This window comes from Ochlerotatus camptorhynchus, unplaced genomic scaffold, assembly GCF_037179485.1.
Source record: "Ochlerotatus camptorhynchus isolate MF236.1 unplaced genomic scaffold, CSIRO-AGI_Acam_v1.1 ptg000344l, whole genome shotgun sequence".
Lineage (NCBI taxonomy): Eukaryota > Metazoa > Arthropoda > Insecta > Diptera > Culicidae > Ochlerotatus > Ochlerotatus camptorhynchus.
Window position 1 is genome coordinate 1,176,408 of NW_027040832.1, and position 15,562 is coordinate 1,191,969.

The 15,562-nt window shown below is 38.0% G+C and overlaps 1 protein-coding gene across 1 annotated transcript; it reads left to right on the forward strand.

The window, feature by feature from the left end:
• The first annotated feature begins 1,045 nt into the window (after window positions 1-1,045).
• On the forward strand, window positions 1,046-3,059 carry LOC135709012 (zinc finger protein 595-like). The gene is made up of 3 exons (XM_065231213.1): window positions 1,046-1,065; window positions 1,316-1,662; window positions 1,715-3,059. The coding sequence occupies exons 2-3, from the start codon at window positions 1,376-1,378 to the stop codon at window positions 2,655-2,657; spliced, it is 1,230 nt and encodes a 409-aa protein (XP_065087285.1). The 5' UTR covers window positions 1,046-1,065; window positions 1,316-1,375; the 3' UTR covers window positions 2,658-3,059.
• Window positions 3,060-15,562: the final 12,503 nt, after the last annotated feature.

The following is a 15,562-nucleotide window of genomic DNA, read 5'->3' on the forward strand; positions in this document are numbered from 1 at the left end:
TTTCATCTCACTAACACACGCAAATCGCACCAATACGAACCCGCCTGGAGAGGACTATAGCGGAAATTTTTCCCGATGAAAACAAATCACTGACCAATCATACTTCAAGAGCAAATTTTCATTACGTCGAATGTAACAAAGGTAAACAAAGTCGAGCTATCAGTGTCAATCGATTCTCCTGCTATTACACTATATACTGTCCGAATATAGGATCAAATCCCATTTTTTAATTTATTTACCAGTCAAATTGCTTTTTGACGTAATCACCTTCCGATCAAAATAGTTTTCGATGTTACTTAAGTCACCCAATTTCTATGGAGATGCCGTTTGACTTAAGTAACAGCGCTGAGAAACCCGTGAAAAGTGTATGTTCGTCGTTTCGCTTTCTCATTATTAAAGTGAATAAATCGAACTGTTTGTTGCTAATATGATTTCGGTGGTCCTAAAATGATGAATGGGCTGCACGTAAGGAGACGTAATTGATAATTCTCCCGAAAATCCTGGTAAATACACTTTGACTTAAGTAACAATAGGGGCCACCAAACGACGTATAATAACTTTTGACTCAAAAACCAGTATTTTTTAGCATGAAAGCTAGCGATTTGCATTTGTATGATTAAAACCCTGCTAAATATGTTAAACATTGCTATCACTATGAGATTATATGTGTTTACTTGGAAATAGGAATAACTTTTCGGTCATCAAAACAAAACTTTATTTTTCTCGGATTGGTGCGAATGTTACTTACGACATAATGAAAATTTGCTCTTGACTTTAGCAATCTCTATTCGCGTTGACGGCACCGTCGAAAAATTTTCTCTTCTAGCAAATATAGACAGTTTCTTATGATAATTTTCGGTGGAGTGAATGGATAGTACAAAGTTCGCCATGTTTCACGCACAGTCTGACGTTTGCTTATGGATTTTCTCATAGGAGTAAAGAGCTACAGAGTCGCCGTCAACGTCAATAATTATTGCACCAAACAACCAGACGTGAAAATCTCATATACTTTATTTATAACGAAAGCTTTAGTTTCTTCGGTCTCTTCGCTTCACGGACTCAAAAGTACAACATGAAATTTTAAATATATTTTTAAACAAGTTTTCCATATTGTAAATATACCTAGGTATAATTATTATCTGATAGCCCTGTCAAACCAAGATTGATTTTGTTTTCGTAACAATAATATTTCCTGTCATTTGTGTGCAACGGAAACTCGGGTCAGATTCAGGCAGTTTTTGTTTTGTAATCCTTTTTTGTTTTTTTTTTCTTAAAGATCCATTTCATAATATGTATTGTTTTTTTTTTGTGTTAGATTTTCCGAAAACTGCCCGAGGAAGACTGCAAGAGTTGGATTGACGAGGCAGTCCGGTTAATGCAGAAAATGACTGAACAGATGGTTCTGAAGAGAGAATCGTTGCACGACATTGTGTGTCGCCTCTGTTTTGAGACGGAATCATCTGCACCGCAAATTTCTGTTCTTAGTCCATTCGCTGGTGAGCAATGTTTGAGTGACGTGATTCGAACCTGCTTTGGAGTTAATATCAAGGAAGATGATTTCTGTACCGATATTTGCGAACAGTGTCTGGTGAAAGTCGATTTAACGTGGCAGTTCTACTCTACAATTAATGATAATTCTAAAGCACTAAATGACCTGTATAGGTAAGCAGATTATTTGTGTACTGATGAAATTATGCTGAGTGATATTTTTCAGTTCTGTGCAATGCAGGGATACATTACCGGACATCTGCCAAATAATGGATACAACTCCAGCCGAACCAACGCAACGAAAAAGATTAAGACCGAAATCAACAACAGCAAATAAAACTGAACACACTTCTAGTGATCAGGGTGAACATTCTGTTACTTCAATACATAATGAAGCTATTTACAACGATGACGGCAGTTTACCGGAACATCCATTTTTTGCCAATCATTCTATGTGCGCCTACAACTGTCATCTCTGTCCGCAAATACTCCAAAGTTCGAAACTTTTGGACATGCATCTTCAGCGGGAACATGCACTAAAAAGCGAAAAAGTACTTTGTCAGTGCTGTGCTAAATTTTACAAACCTCGAGCGTTTTACGATCATTTCAGATTGCACAGTGACAAAAAATATGATTGCTCAATATGTAATCAAACCTACACCAATAGTGCCAACCTTCATCGTCACATGCGCCTCCACACCAAAAAACGCCCGTTTACTTGTAATCAGTGTGATGCCAGTTACAATCAGTCTGCATCGCTCAAAAAGCACGTGGATAAAGTCCACTTAGGAATCGTTCCGCCATTTAAGACCAAATCTTCGATTGGTGCTCCGAAGCACTCAAAGGCTGCACGCAGCATGTCGTGCCCGGTGTGTGAGGAATCGTTTTACATGCAAAGCAAACTGATAGCGCACCTGGAGGAAAACCATCCGGACTATGAGGTAACAATCATTAGATGCAACCATTGCCCTGAACGGTTCCTCAGAAAAGCTTCGTATTATAACCATCGACTCTATCGGCACTCGGAGAAGGACTATCCCTGTGACGAGTGCGGAGAGGTTCTCGCTTCGGCTCTACATTTGAACGAGCATAAAAAACGACACCATAGGGCCAGGCATGCTCATCGAGGGGCCATCAAGGATTGTTACGATGATTTGTCAGTAGAATGATTTTTGTTGTTTATGCCTTGTTCAGACTGCAGAGTTATAACATGTTATAGCGCTATCTTGATAGTGGTTTCTGTATTGCAATTATTTGACAACTGTTTCCACATGTTATAACTCTGTAATCTGAACGTACTATTAAAAATAAAGTATAAGTCGTTACTGCTTTTCTCATTTAATGTCTTTTATGTAGATGACGGGTTCTGTTTAGGGATGATCAATTTATTATGTCACGCTAAATTGAGGAAAAATTAACACCTCCTTTTGTGACGTTTTTTCCTATACTTCATGCATTGCTTATCACAAAATCATAAACCCCCTCCCACTTAGAGCGTGACATAATGTGCATCACCCCTTTTAGCTAAATTACACTTCATTGAAAACTGCGAATAACCGAGGGAAATTTAAAATTGCAACCATGTGGAGCTAAACTTGGTTCTCATATTTGAGTATGTTCATGCGGCAACAACCAGTGTTCCTTCGTCTATTAAAGTAATGACCCGATTTTATCAGTTCTTTTTTTGCAAATCTTTTCTAATGTTCTTCTAAACTCTAAAATAAAATTTGAATCAGCCTAAGGCCGCGGCCAGGGTAGACGCGATGCGACTCACGCAAGGAATAATAATAAATAATACAATTCTTTTGAATTGGTCGCGAATCGCGTCTACCCTGGCCGTACCCTAATTTATAGCACGAAGACGATGAGTTGCAGCCAAAAATCAATGCCGTTCTTTAATTGGCAATGCACCCGTGTTCTGAATGGGAATTGTGGGTTCGAATCCCACCGGTGCCCTTAGATATTTTCGCAAATTTTCACACACGTCTCTTACCGATGATATGTGCTAACCTCATAAACAATTAAATTGACTGCAAAGGCGCTAAACCGTAAATCAATGTATTAACATATGTTCCGTAAGTGAACCATTTACAGAGCATATGCTAGGTATAATGGATAATTTTCAACTCAAAACAGAAAGAATTTCTTTTGCGAATGCACCATGACTAAAATCATTCGATATATGTCACATAATCGCTCGCATTCTGGTGGGCATTGGCCAGATTTGGATTTTTCAGATATAATCCTAAATAGGACCTAGATTATTTAATACTCTAGTGGCGGTAAGCTCCAATCGGTATTATCCTCGGATAAAGTCCCGATCAAGAATGTCCGGCTGCTTTGATGTCGACATCATAGTTATTCAACACGATGATATGCAAACAATTCGCAGATCATCCAAACAGGGACGGTATTAAAAGTTAATCCGAGTTGGAGCTTACCGCCATAGTAACCTCAAGTCCGTGCTCTGTCACAATGTTTCATTGTGATTAATCAACACTCAAAGGGGTAAAATATCAAATTTGGGGTGAATTTGAAAGAAAGGGAACTTGGAGTGTAGAGCGCACTGCCCACTGGACGATTCTGAAGCCTGGTCAAGTGAGTGGGGTATGGGTTTATTTGATTGAACGTCATTTCCTATGTATATATTGATACATTCAAACCATTGGCATTTGAGATAAGACAGAGATAGGATGCGGAGGGCCCGCTTAGGGGAAGCGTAACCCATGTTATGGTTTCCATTTATTAAATAGTTCAGATAGGCTGGAAATGACAGGTTCATAGTGAGAAAATGTACCATATGGGGCCCGTTCACTGATCAAAATCAGATTCACATCGTCAGACCCTGCCCAAGAATAAGGGGATTGACGATGTCTTGTCAAGTTTTATTTTGAATTTGCGTTTGCATTTAATACTCTAGTAAATCTCGCGTCCGTGCTTTTTTTTTTTTTTTTTTTTTTTTTTTTTTTTTTTTTAACTCTTTATTTGTTCCAAATTCAAAATAAATTACATTTCATTTTTAACCTAGGTGCTCCAGTTACTGCAGTAACGTACCAGCCTTAATTGTTATGATATATATCTAAGTGTTTTTACATTGTTCATGTCTTGGCAATTAAGTATTTTAAACAGGTTTTTTAAACCTGCATGTCAGTATAACAATTGATATCTTAAAACTAAAAACTAAAACTAAATCTTATCTAAGTATAAAGGGAATTAATCGTTGCAATTGAGGATTGCAACGATTTTTGCCTGAAATTATTCATTATTTTGTTGGACATTACTTCTAAAGTCTCAACATTCGAAATTCTATGTACCTCGGTAGTACTGTACCAGGGAGGCAACTTCAAAATCATCTTCAGAATTTTGTTCTGAATCCTTTGAAGTGCTTTTTTCCTGGTAGTGCAATCGCGTCCGTGCTCATTCACAACAGTGTGAGGTGTCAATACTCACTGGGTCATATCCAGAGCAACATGTGAAAAGGGCATACAAGCTTTTTGTAAACAAACCTTTGTAGGCCCTTTTCTCACCAACCGAGGGTCACCCACGCAAACCAGCAATATCATCGGGAAGGGGAAAGTGTCCCCTACCCGGTGATGTTAAAGGTTTGCGTTGGTGTCATATGGGTGGCGAGAAAAGGGCATAAGAAGGATTGTTTACAAAAAGCTTGTATGCCCTTTTCACATGTTGTTCTGGATATGTCTTAGACCAGTTCCAGATTAGTTTGCTATTAATATCTTCTGCATCGCAGTTCGCGATAGATTACTAAATATGGGTTCTCTTTTCCGACCATAATAGTGTGAGGGAAGGGGGTGAGTTAAACGTTGCGATATGAGAGCGAATAGAGGCAAATAAATAGGGAAGACAACACCATGACCCAAATAAGTAACCAATGCATGCGGCTCACACTTAACTTGTTCTATTTCTTTCTTTGTTCCTATAATGTACTAATATTAACTGCCAGAAGTTCAATAGGAGAAAATTCGAACAAGAAAAGAAGAATTAAACTTGCACCGGCAAGAGGAAGCAGACAGAAAGGATCATGCCGGTTGGAGACAGCCAATGTATACTGGACGAAGCTTGTATCTAGGAAACCGTAAGTAGGATAAGAATCGTAAAAGGTGTGTGCTTGCTTGATAAGATCCTAACTTTACTTTAAATACACGGTAGGAATCGAATATCCATTTATGATTAAGGTTTTGCCCATTTTTCAGTGGGAGTGGCAATACTCATTGATGAGTGATTTATCGTACCCATTTATTAGTAACTGTTAGCAGCTAATGATTAATTGATTTACCTATTTTAGAATTACCTATACTTCACATCAGAACCTCATTTCCTTCAATTACTACTCCGTCGCAGCACACACCTTATATGGATCGCTAACCTTTATTTAGTTTCAGCATTTTCGACATTATAATCAAAAGGTGAGTTTTAAAAGTATAATTACCATGCATATAGATAAGTTAATGTACCAGAACCTGGACGGACACGAGCCTACCCAGGGGAGGACCCGGATACGACCACCCATGTGTGTCTAGAGTATCGCACGAGCTGACGAGTGCAACGGGAAGGACAGTAGGTGTATAGACTAGGGGGTTGGTCCCTAGATAAGCCTTCTTAGCGGAAGGCACAGCCTATGCACTGAACAATTACAATTACAATAATCGCTCGCATTCTAACTTTCGAACATTCGAAAGAAACATGGTTAAACACGCGGTACGTGAAACTTTGGTGGAAATCGCGTCTCGAGTCGCATAGTAAAGTGGAAATTCAATTAGGTGTTCAATTGTAGGCGTATTGGTAGTTAAAAATACTAATTTGCTGTGTCAACATTTTGCTAACTCATGTGTGTTGTGTTTCAGATAAGGATTTCGGACAGAAACAATAACACCATTAGTTTTGTTCTAGCAGAGAATTCCGAAGATAAGTTACTTCCAAAATCAATAAAACAATCAATCGCATGTAATGGACTCATCTCCAGAGAAGCAAAATCCGAGAAATTTCAAAGTAGTTAACAACCTCTGGAATAAAATAATAACGATTACCATCATTCAGCACGAGACTTAGCCATGCCACCCCTGCTATAATGTCATCCTGCCCAGAAAGTCCATTTGTTTTTTTTTTTTGCAAATAAATATAAATATAAATATTGCGCGTTTCACACCAAATTGGACTAATAAGCGCGTTTTCACTTATTAAAAAGTGTGATAAAACTGCAAGTTTACGTCTAATCGTCTTGGTGTTTTCGGTGCACTTATTCCTTATAATGCAAGCAATGAGTGATCCCAAGACATCAAAACGATTTGACGGAAACGTGCACTTTTATCACACTTTTTGCATTTTTAGAACAGTCCAGTTTCAGATGCAATTAGCAATATTTGAAATTAATCTTACAATCAATAATCATTCGAGAGACATATGAACAGCAAGGTGCCTTCCATTCATTTTGACTAAAAAAATGTTTTAGGAAATTATGGAATAATACGATATTATGATGGTATTTTGTATGTGTAAGGAACAAGACAAATTTTTAAAGTTTGTGTTTGACACATAAAATCTGCAAATTTAGCTTTGACAGAGCCACAATGAGCGATTTTCTGATCGCCTCTTCGCGAAGAGTGAAGAGTGAAGAGTGGGTGAGATAAATGACAAAATCGCTTATTGCGACTCTCATGTAGCAACATTGGCTGGTATTATGTGTCAAACACAAACTCCACAATCTTTTCTTGTTGCTTACACAAACAAAATATTATTATAATATCTTATTATTCCATAATTTTATAAAACATTTTTTTAGCCAAAATGAATGGAAGGAACCCTGATGAACAGTATTTCACTATTAAATTGTTTTTCGTTTGATTTACGTCTACGTAGGGTTTCAAAAATTGAACTAACATCATCCAATATTAAGATGACAAGCATCCAAATTGGTTTGCTATTATCAATTGATTAATTGTCATATTTTTCATGTACAATAATTTTGTTTATTATATTTGCAGTTCGTTTGCAGCAATTTTTGGAGCGATCCGTGAAGGGGAAGGCTTGCCACTTGTATATCCGAACAGTGGACCAAACAAGCCAGCAACCCCGTCAAAAATGTCATGCATTATTGACAAATTGGCACAGTGAGTCGATTTAAAGGGAGATCTGGAGGCGCAGCGATCACATTGTCATGATTGTCTGGTAGTTCACTCAAAAATGCTATAACAATCGCCAAGCTCGCTGTAATGTCACCAAGTGCCTCGTCACCCACGAATAGGCGTCTATGTCAGTGGTCTAACAACTCTTAGCGCGCTAATGGCATAGTTCCCCTGCCGCATAGAGAGTTGCCACAATGATATTAGGTTAGCTAAGGTCAGTTAACTGACTGGTGGGAAACGGGAGCTTAAGCAATGGCTATTCTTTATGCATTTAAGAGATACACACTAATAGCGAATTCGTTTATTATTCAGTTCCAACCTGGATCGGGTATCAAGATTTGGTCTGCTTGTTTTCTGACAAACGTCAGTTTGATCGTTTGTTTTTAAAACCCAGCTCAGGTTGAGGTTCGCACTGACAAAAAGTTCGGTTTCGCACTGGGTTGGAACTGGTTCCAACCCCGATAATAAACGAATTCGCTATAAGATTTTTTTACAGGAGTCAGTATTTTTTTACTGGGTTTTTGAATTGCTGAAAAAGTCGGTAAAAATTCAAATGACCGTTATCCGTAAGGAATCAATGAAAACGACCAACTTTATTTTCTATCGTTAAATGGGGTTAACAGAACTAAGTATGTACAAGTTCAGAACAAACTTTCTCATTAATAAATTTTCCACAGATTTTTAAACTTTTACCGAACAGTTCCGCAATTCAAAAACTCAGTAAAACCAACAATCAATACGAAACTAACGATTTTAAATTGGCTCACCACTTTAGTAGCCTATTGGTCCCAAGCAAACGATTAACGTACCCTATTCTAGTTGAAATTCTATTACTACACTATGTTTGTTTTGATTCGCTATGAAAGTTTGACAGATAACATCAGGGGTGTGTGGATTCATGCAGAACATGCAGGGGTGAGTGAAATAGCTTGGGACTGCTTGGGACCGTTGTTCTGGTACTGAGTGAGCCAAAAATAATAATGATTTTCTTCGGGACCCAGTGGTCTTAGAGTTACCTCTATGGTAAAACCGTACTGACTCCATTAGTGTGTAGTCTACCAGAATGGATGACTTTTTTTTGTACAATTTTATGTTTTCTGATGGTTTCGGTTGTGCAAAACATGAGAATTAACTTTTTCAATACTTTCAATTGTACAAAGCATTAGAGCTAGAAACAAGATCTTGTAAACACTACACACCTTTACTGGTAGTTTGCTAAAAAAAATGCTGCAACAATCGTCAAGCTCGCTGTAATGTCACCAAGTGCCTCGTCACCTACAAATTGGCGCCTATGTCAGTGGTCTAACAACTCTTAGCGCGCTAATGGCATAGTTCCCCTGCCGCATAGAGAGTTGCCGCAATGATATTAGGTTAGCTAAGGTCAGTTAACTGACTGGTGGGAAACGGGAGCTTCAGCATTGACTGTTATGTACGCATTTTTATGATGTAATCTAACAACAATCGTGTGTAGTGTTTACACGATCATGTTTCTAATTCTAATGTGTTGTAAATATAATTGAAAGCATTTGAAAAGTAAGATTCTAGTGTTTTGTATATCTAAAAACATTAGTAAACATCTACATTTGAAAACATTCAAACAACGTTTACTTTAAACGTTTTGTACATCTGAAAACATCAGAGAACATCAAACACGAAGTACAATTGAAAACATCCGAACAACGTTTAGTTCTAACGTTGTGTACATCCGAAAACATCCAAAAAAAGTTTGGTTCCAGCATCGGGAGGCATCTACGTTAGAAAACATCAGAATACATTTACATATAAAAACATCCGAACAACGTTTAGTTCTACCGTTTTTTACATCCGAAAACAACCGAAAAACGTTTGATTCTAACATCAGGAAGCCTCTACATTAGAAAACATCAGAAAACGTTTACATATAAAAACATCCGAAAAACGTTTAGTTCTAACGTTTTTTACATCTGAAAACATCCAAAAACGTTTGTTTCTAACATCAGGAAACATCTACATTAGAACACATCAGAAAACGTTTACATTTAAAAACATCCGAACAACGTTTAGTTCTAACGTTTTGTACATCTGAAAACATCCTTAAAACGTTTGGTTCTAATGTTAATAGATTGAAATTTTTGACGTCAGACCGACATTAGAATGGCAAAATTTTGTTCCAAAATTTCTGATGTATACACCATGTTACGTTGCTTAAATACAACTAAATCATAATGTTTCCTAATGTTTGACATCAGGCATACATTTGATTTCGATGCTGATGTAGACATCAAAATCAAACGTTGGGCTAATGTAAATTTCTATTCGGGAATATCATCTGACAAGTGGTATGGGGCTTGGGTAAGCCAATAATCATTCAAATCAAGGATGACGTTTAGGTTCAGTGCGGTCTCTTTCATCCAATGAATATCCGGTAATGCAAGGTAATTTTATACTGGTAAACTGATCTGTGCTTTGAGGTATACCAACAATCAATACGAAACTAACGATTTTAAATTGGCTCACCACTTTAGTAGCCTATTGGTCCCAAGCAAACGATTAACGTACCCTATTCTAGTTGAAATTCTATTACTACACTATGTTTGTTTTGATTCGCTATGAAAGTTTGACAGATAACATCAGGGGTGTGTGGATTCATGCAGAACATGCAGGGGTGAGTGAAATAGCTTGGGACTGCTTGGGACCGTTGTTCTGGTACTGAGTGAGCCAAAAATAATAATGATTTTCTTCGGGACCCAGTGGTCTTATAAGAGTTACCTCTATGGAGTTACCTCTATGGGTATACTCGCTATTTCAAAACTACCCAAATTTTGGTAGAATCCTCCCAGATCTGTCAAAACTGAACCTACCCAAAAATGGGTAAACTGTGTTGGGAGTTACAAGTTGACAAATGAACAACATCGACATGAATCCGATCGACGTTGTTAATTTGTTAACTTGTCACTCCCAACATAGTTTACCCACTTTTTGGTAGGTTCAGGTTTGACAGCTCTGGGTGGATTCTACCCAAATTTGGGATGTTTTGAAATAGCGTGTATACAGGGATACGCGGTATATATATTTTATGATGGCAACAAAGATAAATGTTTTCTGTGCAAGGCCAACCACCGGAAGCTTTCCTGCCCCAAGCGGAAGGCTTGGAAGGAACCGGAGAAGCAACTTAAGGAAAAAGGCGAGGGGCACGCACTAGTCTTTGAATACTTCACAGCCTGCTAACCAAATCTAGATCAACAATAGAAAAGGGCCCATCAGCATTTGTAAACAAACCGTTCCAAAGCCCTTTACTCACAAATCGAAGGCCGTCCACACAAATCAACACCATCATCGTGTAGGTAGAAGTTTCCCCTATCCGATGATGGTGTTGGTTTGCGTGGGTGGCCTTCGCTTTGTGAGTAAAGGGCTTTGGAACGGTTTGTTTACAAATGCTGATGGGCCCTTTTCTATTGTTGATCCAGAAATATTTGTGGTTGCTACTACCCGACCAACCATTTCGTTAATTTTCTTTAATTTTCTATACATCGATCTTCAAAGCCATTCATAAGAAAAATCGATAGCGATCGTCACCATTTCATGAATAATTGTAAAGATACTAAAAGTCTAATCGTGAATCGTTTATAAAGATCTTTCTCAAAATATTGCTACCAATCGTTACCAATGTTAAAATATCGATTATGTTGCCAGATCAAAATATCGATCTCTGTTGTAAAATCAAAATATCGATACACAACTGCTGATTTTATTTGTGATTTTTTTTTATCTGCATAATTTCTAGTTTCGATCCCATGCCATCTGGGGTGTAATGATTTCGTTGTTGGTTGCTAATCCTCGGGTTCACGGCTGCTGTTGATGAGCTTATCAATGACGGGCAAACACACGCTAGTATGTGGTGTGTTGAAATTTCTGTAAATCTTTTCATACATGAATTCAATATTTATTTGTCATAACCATCAACCAGTCAGCCATGTAGGTGTAATAGAGGTCAAAAAGGTATCAATTTTCCTCATTGGGTTCCAAATGCCGAGAATCCCACCACGCATGCTATCACGGCCCGAAAAAAAAATTACAGTGAAATTTTCAGTGGAAACAATGCTCTTACATTAATATTTATTGTCGACAATAAAAATGATTGTTATAATGTTGTACTCTTCCGAAAACGGCAAAACTGCTACCTAGCTGTACAATGAATGTACATAATAAAATGTTGTTACAATGATTTTTATCGTATTTTTCATTTATTTTATTGTTAACATGATTCGATCATGAACAATAATGAACAACTCTATTACAATAAAAATTGTTGTTACATTAAATATTGGTGTATTTTCATTGTGGGTTACTTCACAAACAATAAAAATAAATCTGATTGAAGCATGCAGACTATGAGACGGTCAGCAACACTGCCAATGTAAAGGGTGATACGGTCAAAATTTGGTCAATATCAACTTGACGTATTTCTTTCAATTTTGCATTTAAAAAACCTGAACACCCCTCATTTTGAAGGTGTGTGTGTGTAGAATGTTGCTCCTATTTTGATTTTGGAATTCACTCTTCAGTTGTCAAAATGCCGTCCAAGCAAGAAGAGCAGCGTATCAAAATTTTGCTCGCGCATCGCGAAAATCCGAGCTACTCGCACGCAAAGTTGGCAAAATCGCTAAAAGTTGCCAAATCAACCGTTACAAATGTAATTAAAGTGTTTGGGGGACGTTTGTCGACAGCCAGGAAGTCTGGATCGGGGGGAAATCAAAAACCGGAAGCCGCTGAGACGACAAAGAGAGTTGCCGGTAGTTTCAAGCGAAACCCTAACCTCTCTCTCCGAGATGCCGCAAATAAGCTGGGTATATCGTCTACAACCGTGCATCGAGCCAAAAAACGAGCCGGACTATCGACTTACAAGAAGGTAGTGACTCCAAATCGCGATGATAAACAAAATACGACGGTCAAAGCGCGATCCCGGAGGCTGTACACGACGATGCTGACGAAGTTTGACTGCGTGGTAATGGACGACGAAACCTACGTCAAAGCCGACTACAAGCAGCTTCCGGGACAGGAGTTTTATACGGCAAAAGGAAGGGGAAAGGTAGCAGATGTTTTCAAGCACATGAAACTGTCAAAGTTCGCAAAGAAATATCTGGTTTGGCAAGCCATCTGTACCTGTGGCTTGAAAAGCAGCATTTTCATAGCTTCCGGGACTGTCAACCAAGAAATTTTCGTGAAAGAGTGTTTGAATAAACGTCTGCTGCCTTTCCTGAAGAAACACGGTTGTTCCGTACTGTTTTGGCCGGATTTGGCATCTTGCCATTACGGTAAAAAGGCCATGGAGTGGTACGCCGCCAACAACGTGCAGGTGGTTCCCAAGGACAAGAACCCTCCCAACACGCCAGAGCTCCGCCCAATTGAGAAATACTGGGCTATTGTCAAGCGGAACCTAAAGAAGACCAAAAAAACTGCTAAGGGCGAGCAGCAGTTCAAGGCAAACTGGCTTTCTGCGGCGAAGAAGGTGGCCAAGGTGGCTGTACAAAATCTGATGGCAGGGGTCAAGCGTAAGGCCCGGCAATTCGGATTTGGAAAAGCGGAAGCCTAACTGAATATTTTTCCTGAATTTTATACTAATTGAACTTGAAAAAGAAATTTAATTTGATTTTTTAAATAAACGATTTCACCGATTTACACGCGTTTTCCCTTGACCAAATTTTGACCGTATCACCATAGAGGTAACTCTAAGACTAGTAGGTCCCGAAGAAATGTGCTCAACTTTTTGGCTCAGCTCTGGTACTATCTTCGGTCCCAAGCTAATCGATGCACCCCTCGAAACATGGGAAAATCCACGAACCCCTCATTTTATCTGTCAAACTTTCATAGAGAATCAAAACAAACAAAGTGTAGTACTAGAATTCCGACTAGAATGGGATACGTTAATCGTTTGCTTGGGACCAATAGGCTAGTCAAGTAGTGAGCCAATTTCAAATCGATAGTTTCGTATTGATTGTTGGTATCACCCTTTAATTAAGATAGGCGCTGCTCGTATGGCTCTGGCTTTGACAGTTCGTTTGGCTCAAAACCAGGCAGTCCGCGTCCGCTCATATCTTATCCTAGACCCTCTCTAAAGCTTAATGGATACCTTTTCCGTGCAGTCAATAATCATACAATAATAATAAAAAATTCCACCACTTGAAGATGTCAGGAAGGAACTCTCAGGTGGAAGCATATTTCATGGGCGATTCTGTCCAGTCGAATGCATTAACTTATCAACGACGCTCAACCACCAAGGAGACGTGACCTAGGGATATCGAGCGCAGGGGAGTTGGCCTGAATTTCTCACAAGTTCCGGATCGAATCTCGATGCATAACCAGTAAAAAAAGGACCACCCGTAACAGACATACCACCCCCTTCCCTTCCCGAGGCAATGTTTTATTTTTTCGATTTATTTTTAAAGTCGATAAAGTAGATCTGTTAAGCCAACACATACGCTCTAAAGTACACTGTTATTTTTTTTTAATCAATAAATTCGCCAACCAAGTAAAATAACAATAATATATAATGTTATTGAAAAAAATTATATGGGAAAATCACGAAAATTTTATTGTTAAGATACTTAACAACCCCCCTTTTTTATTGTAAATTTTCCAATTACAATAAAATTTATTGTTTTGTACAACATAAATCAAGGTAAATTTATTGTAGACGTAACAATATAAATCATTGTTAAGACAATAATTTTCGTCTTATTGTTACATTGTTTTTTAATGTATTTTTTTTTGTTATTTTTTCTCGGGGGTTATTAAATATTAAACGTGAAGAACTACAATGGTAAACATTTGCTGCGTCGCGGCCATTGGTCTTCTCGTTCATTTACCGGCAGATTGCTTCTTCCGATGAAATGCCGAATATGTCGATAAATAATATAAACATTGCCATCTGTCACCTGGTGTGTCTCAAACTCTCTTTAACCAGCGATACAAATCGATAACAATGAGATTATAAATGTGCATCGATGGCAATCTTTGTTGTTCTTTGTCAAAGTTCAAAGTTACAATGATATCAGTATTTAAATATTTTTTATTGATGAATATTTTTTGTAAGGAATACTAAAGTCCATGAGACATATCGAAATTAAAAGAAATTTAGTATGGCACCTTTATAGATTACTACTAGGATTACTATCATATGACCGATGAAGAAATAATCTTAAATGTAAGTATCGATCAATAAAGATTTTTAAATGTGTACATCGAAATCATAGAAAATTTAAAGTAAAGAATTGCCGACATGAATCTTTATTTCTGTATAAAGAACTTTGAAGAAGTTTCACGAACGGTTGGTCGGGTAGTTGATTGTACCATAGAGGTAACTCTTATAAGACCACTGGGTCCCGAAGAAAATAATTATTATTTTTGGCTCACTCAGTACCAGAACAACGGTCCCAAGCAGTCCCAAGCTATTTCACTCACCCCTGCATGTTCTGCATGAATCCACACACCCCTGATGTTATCTGTCAAACTTTCATAGCGAATCAAAACAAACATAGTGTAGTAATAGAATTTCAACTAGAATAGGGTACGTTAATCGTTTGCTTGGGACCAATAGGCTACTAAAGTGGTGAGCCAATTTAAAATCGTTAGTTTCGTATTGATTGTTGATTGTACCACATGGCAACACTAAATGTACTAGAATGTTTTGGTTCTATCTCAATCACTCTACTCAAAACTGAAACGGTGGGATTTGGAAAAACAAATTAAAACCCAATTCTCTGCCCTCAGGAACTAAACTTTTTTTTTAAATAATGTTTCGAAATTAGATCCAAGTTCCAAACCAATGCAATAGCAGGTTCGTCACCAAAGTTTTCAAGCCGTTCCGTCTGTCACTTCGTTTGTGTCCATAGGCCAACATTAGAGCCATTTCCCCTATGTGTGACCATTTATACATTTCATTTGACACATGATCT

Bases quoted from the DNA above. Each gene is read 5' to 3' on its own strand.
- LOC135709012 (XM_065231213.1), top strand. From the start codon at position 1,376: ATGCAGAAAATGACTGAACAGATGGTTCTGAAGAGAGAATCGTTGCAC. The intron at 1,663-1,714 runs GTAAGCAGATTA...GATATTTTTCAG, and splicing joins GCACTAAATGACCTGTATAG to TTCTGTGCAATGCAGGGATA.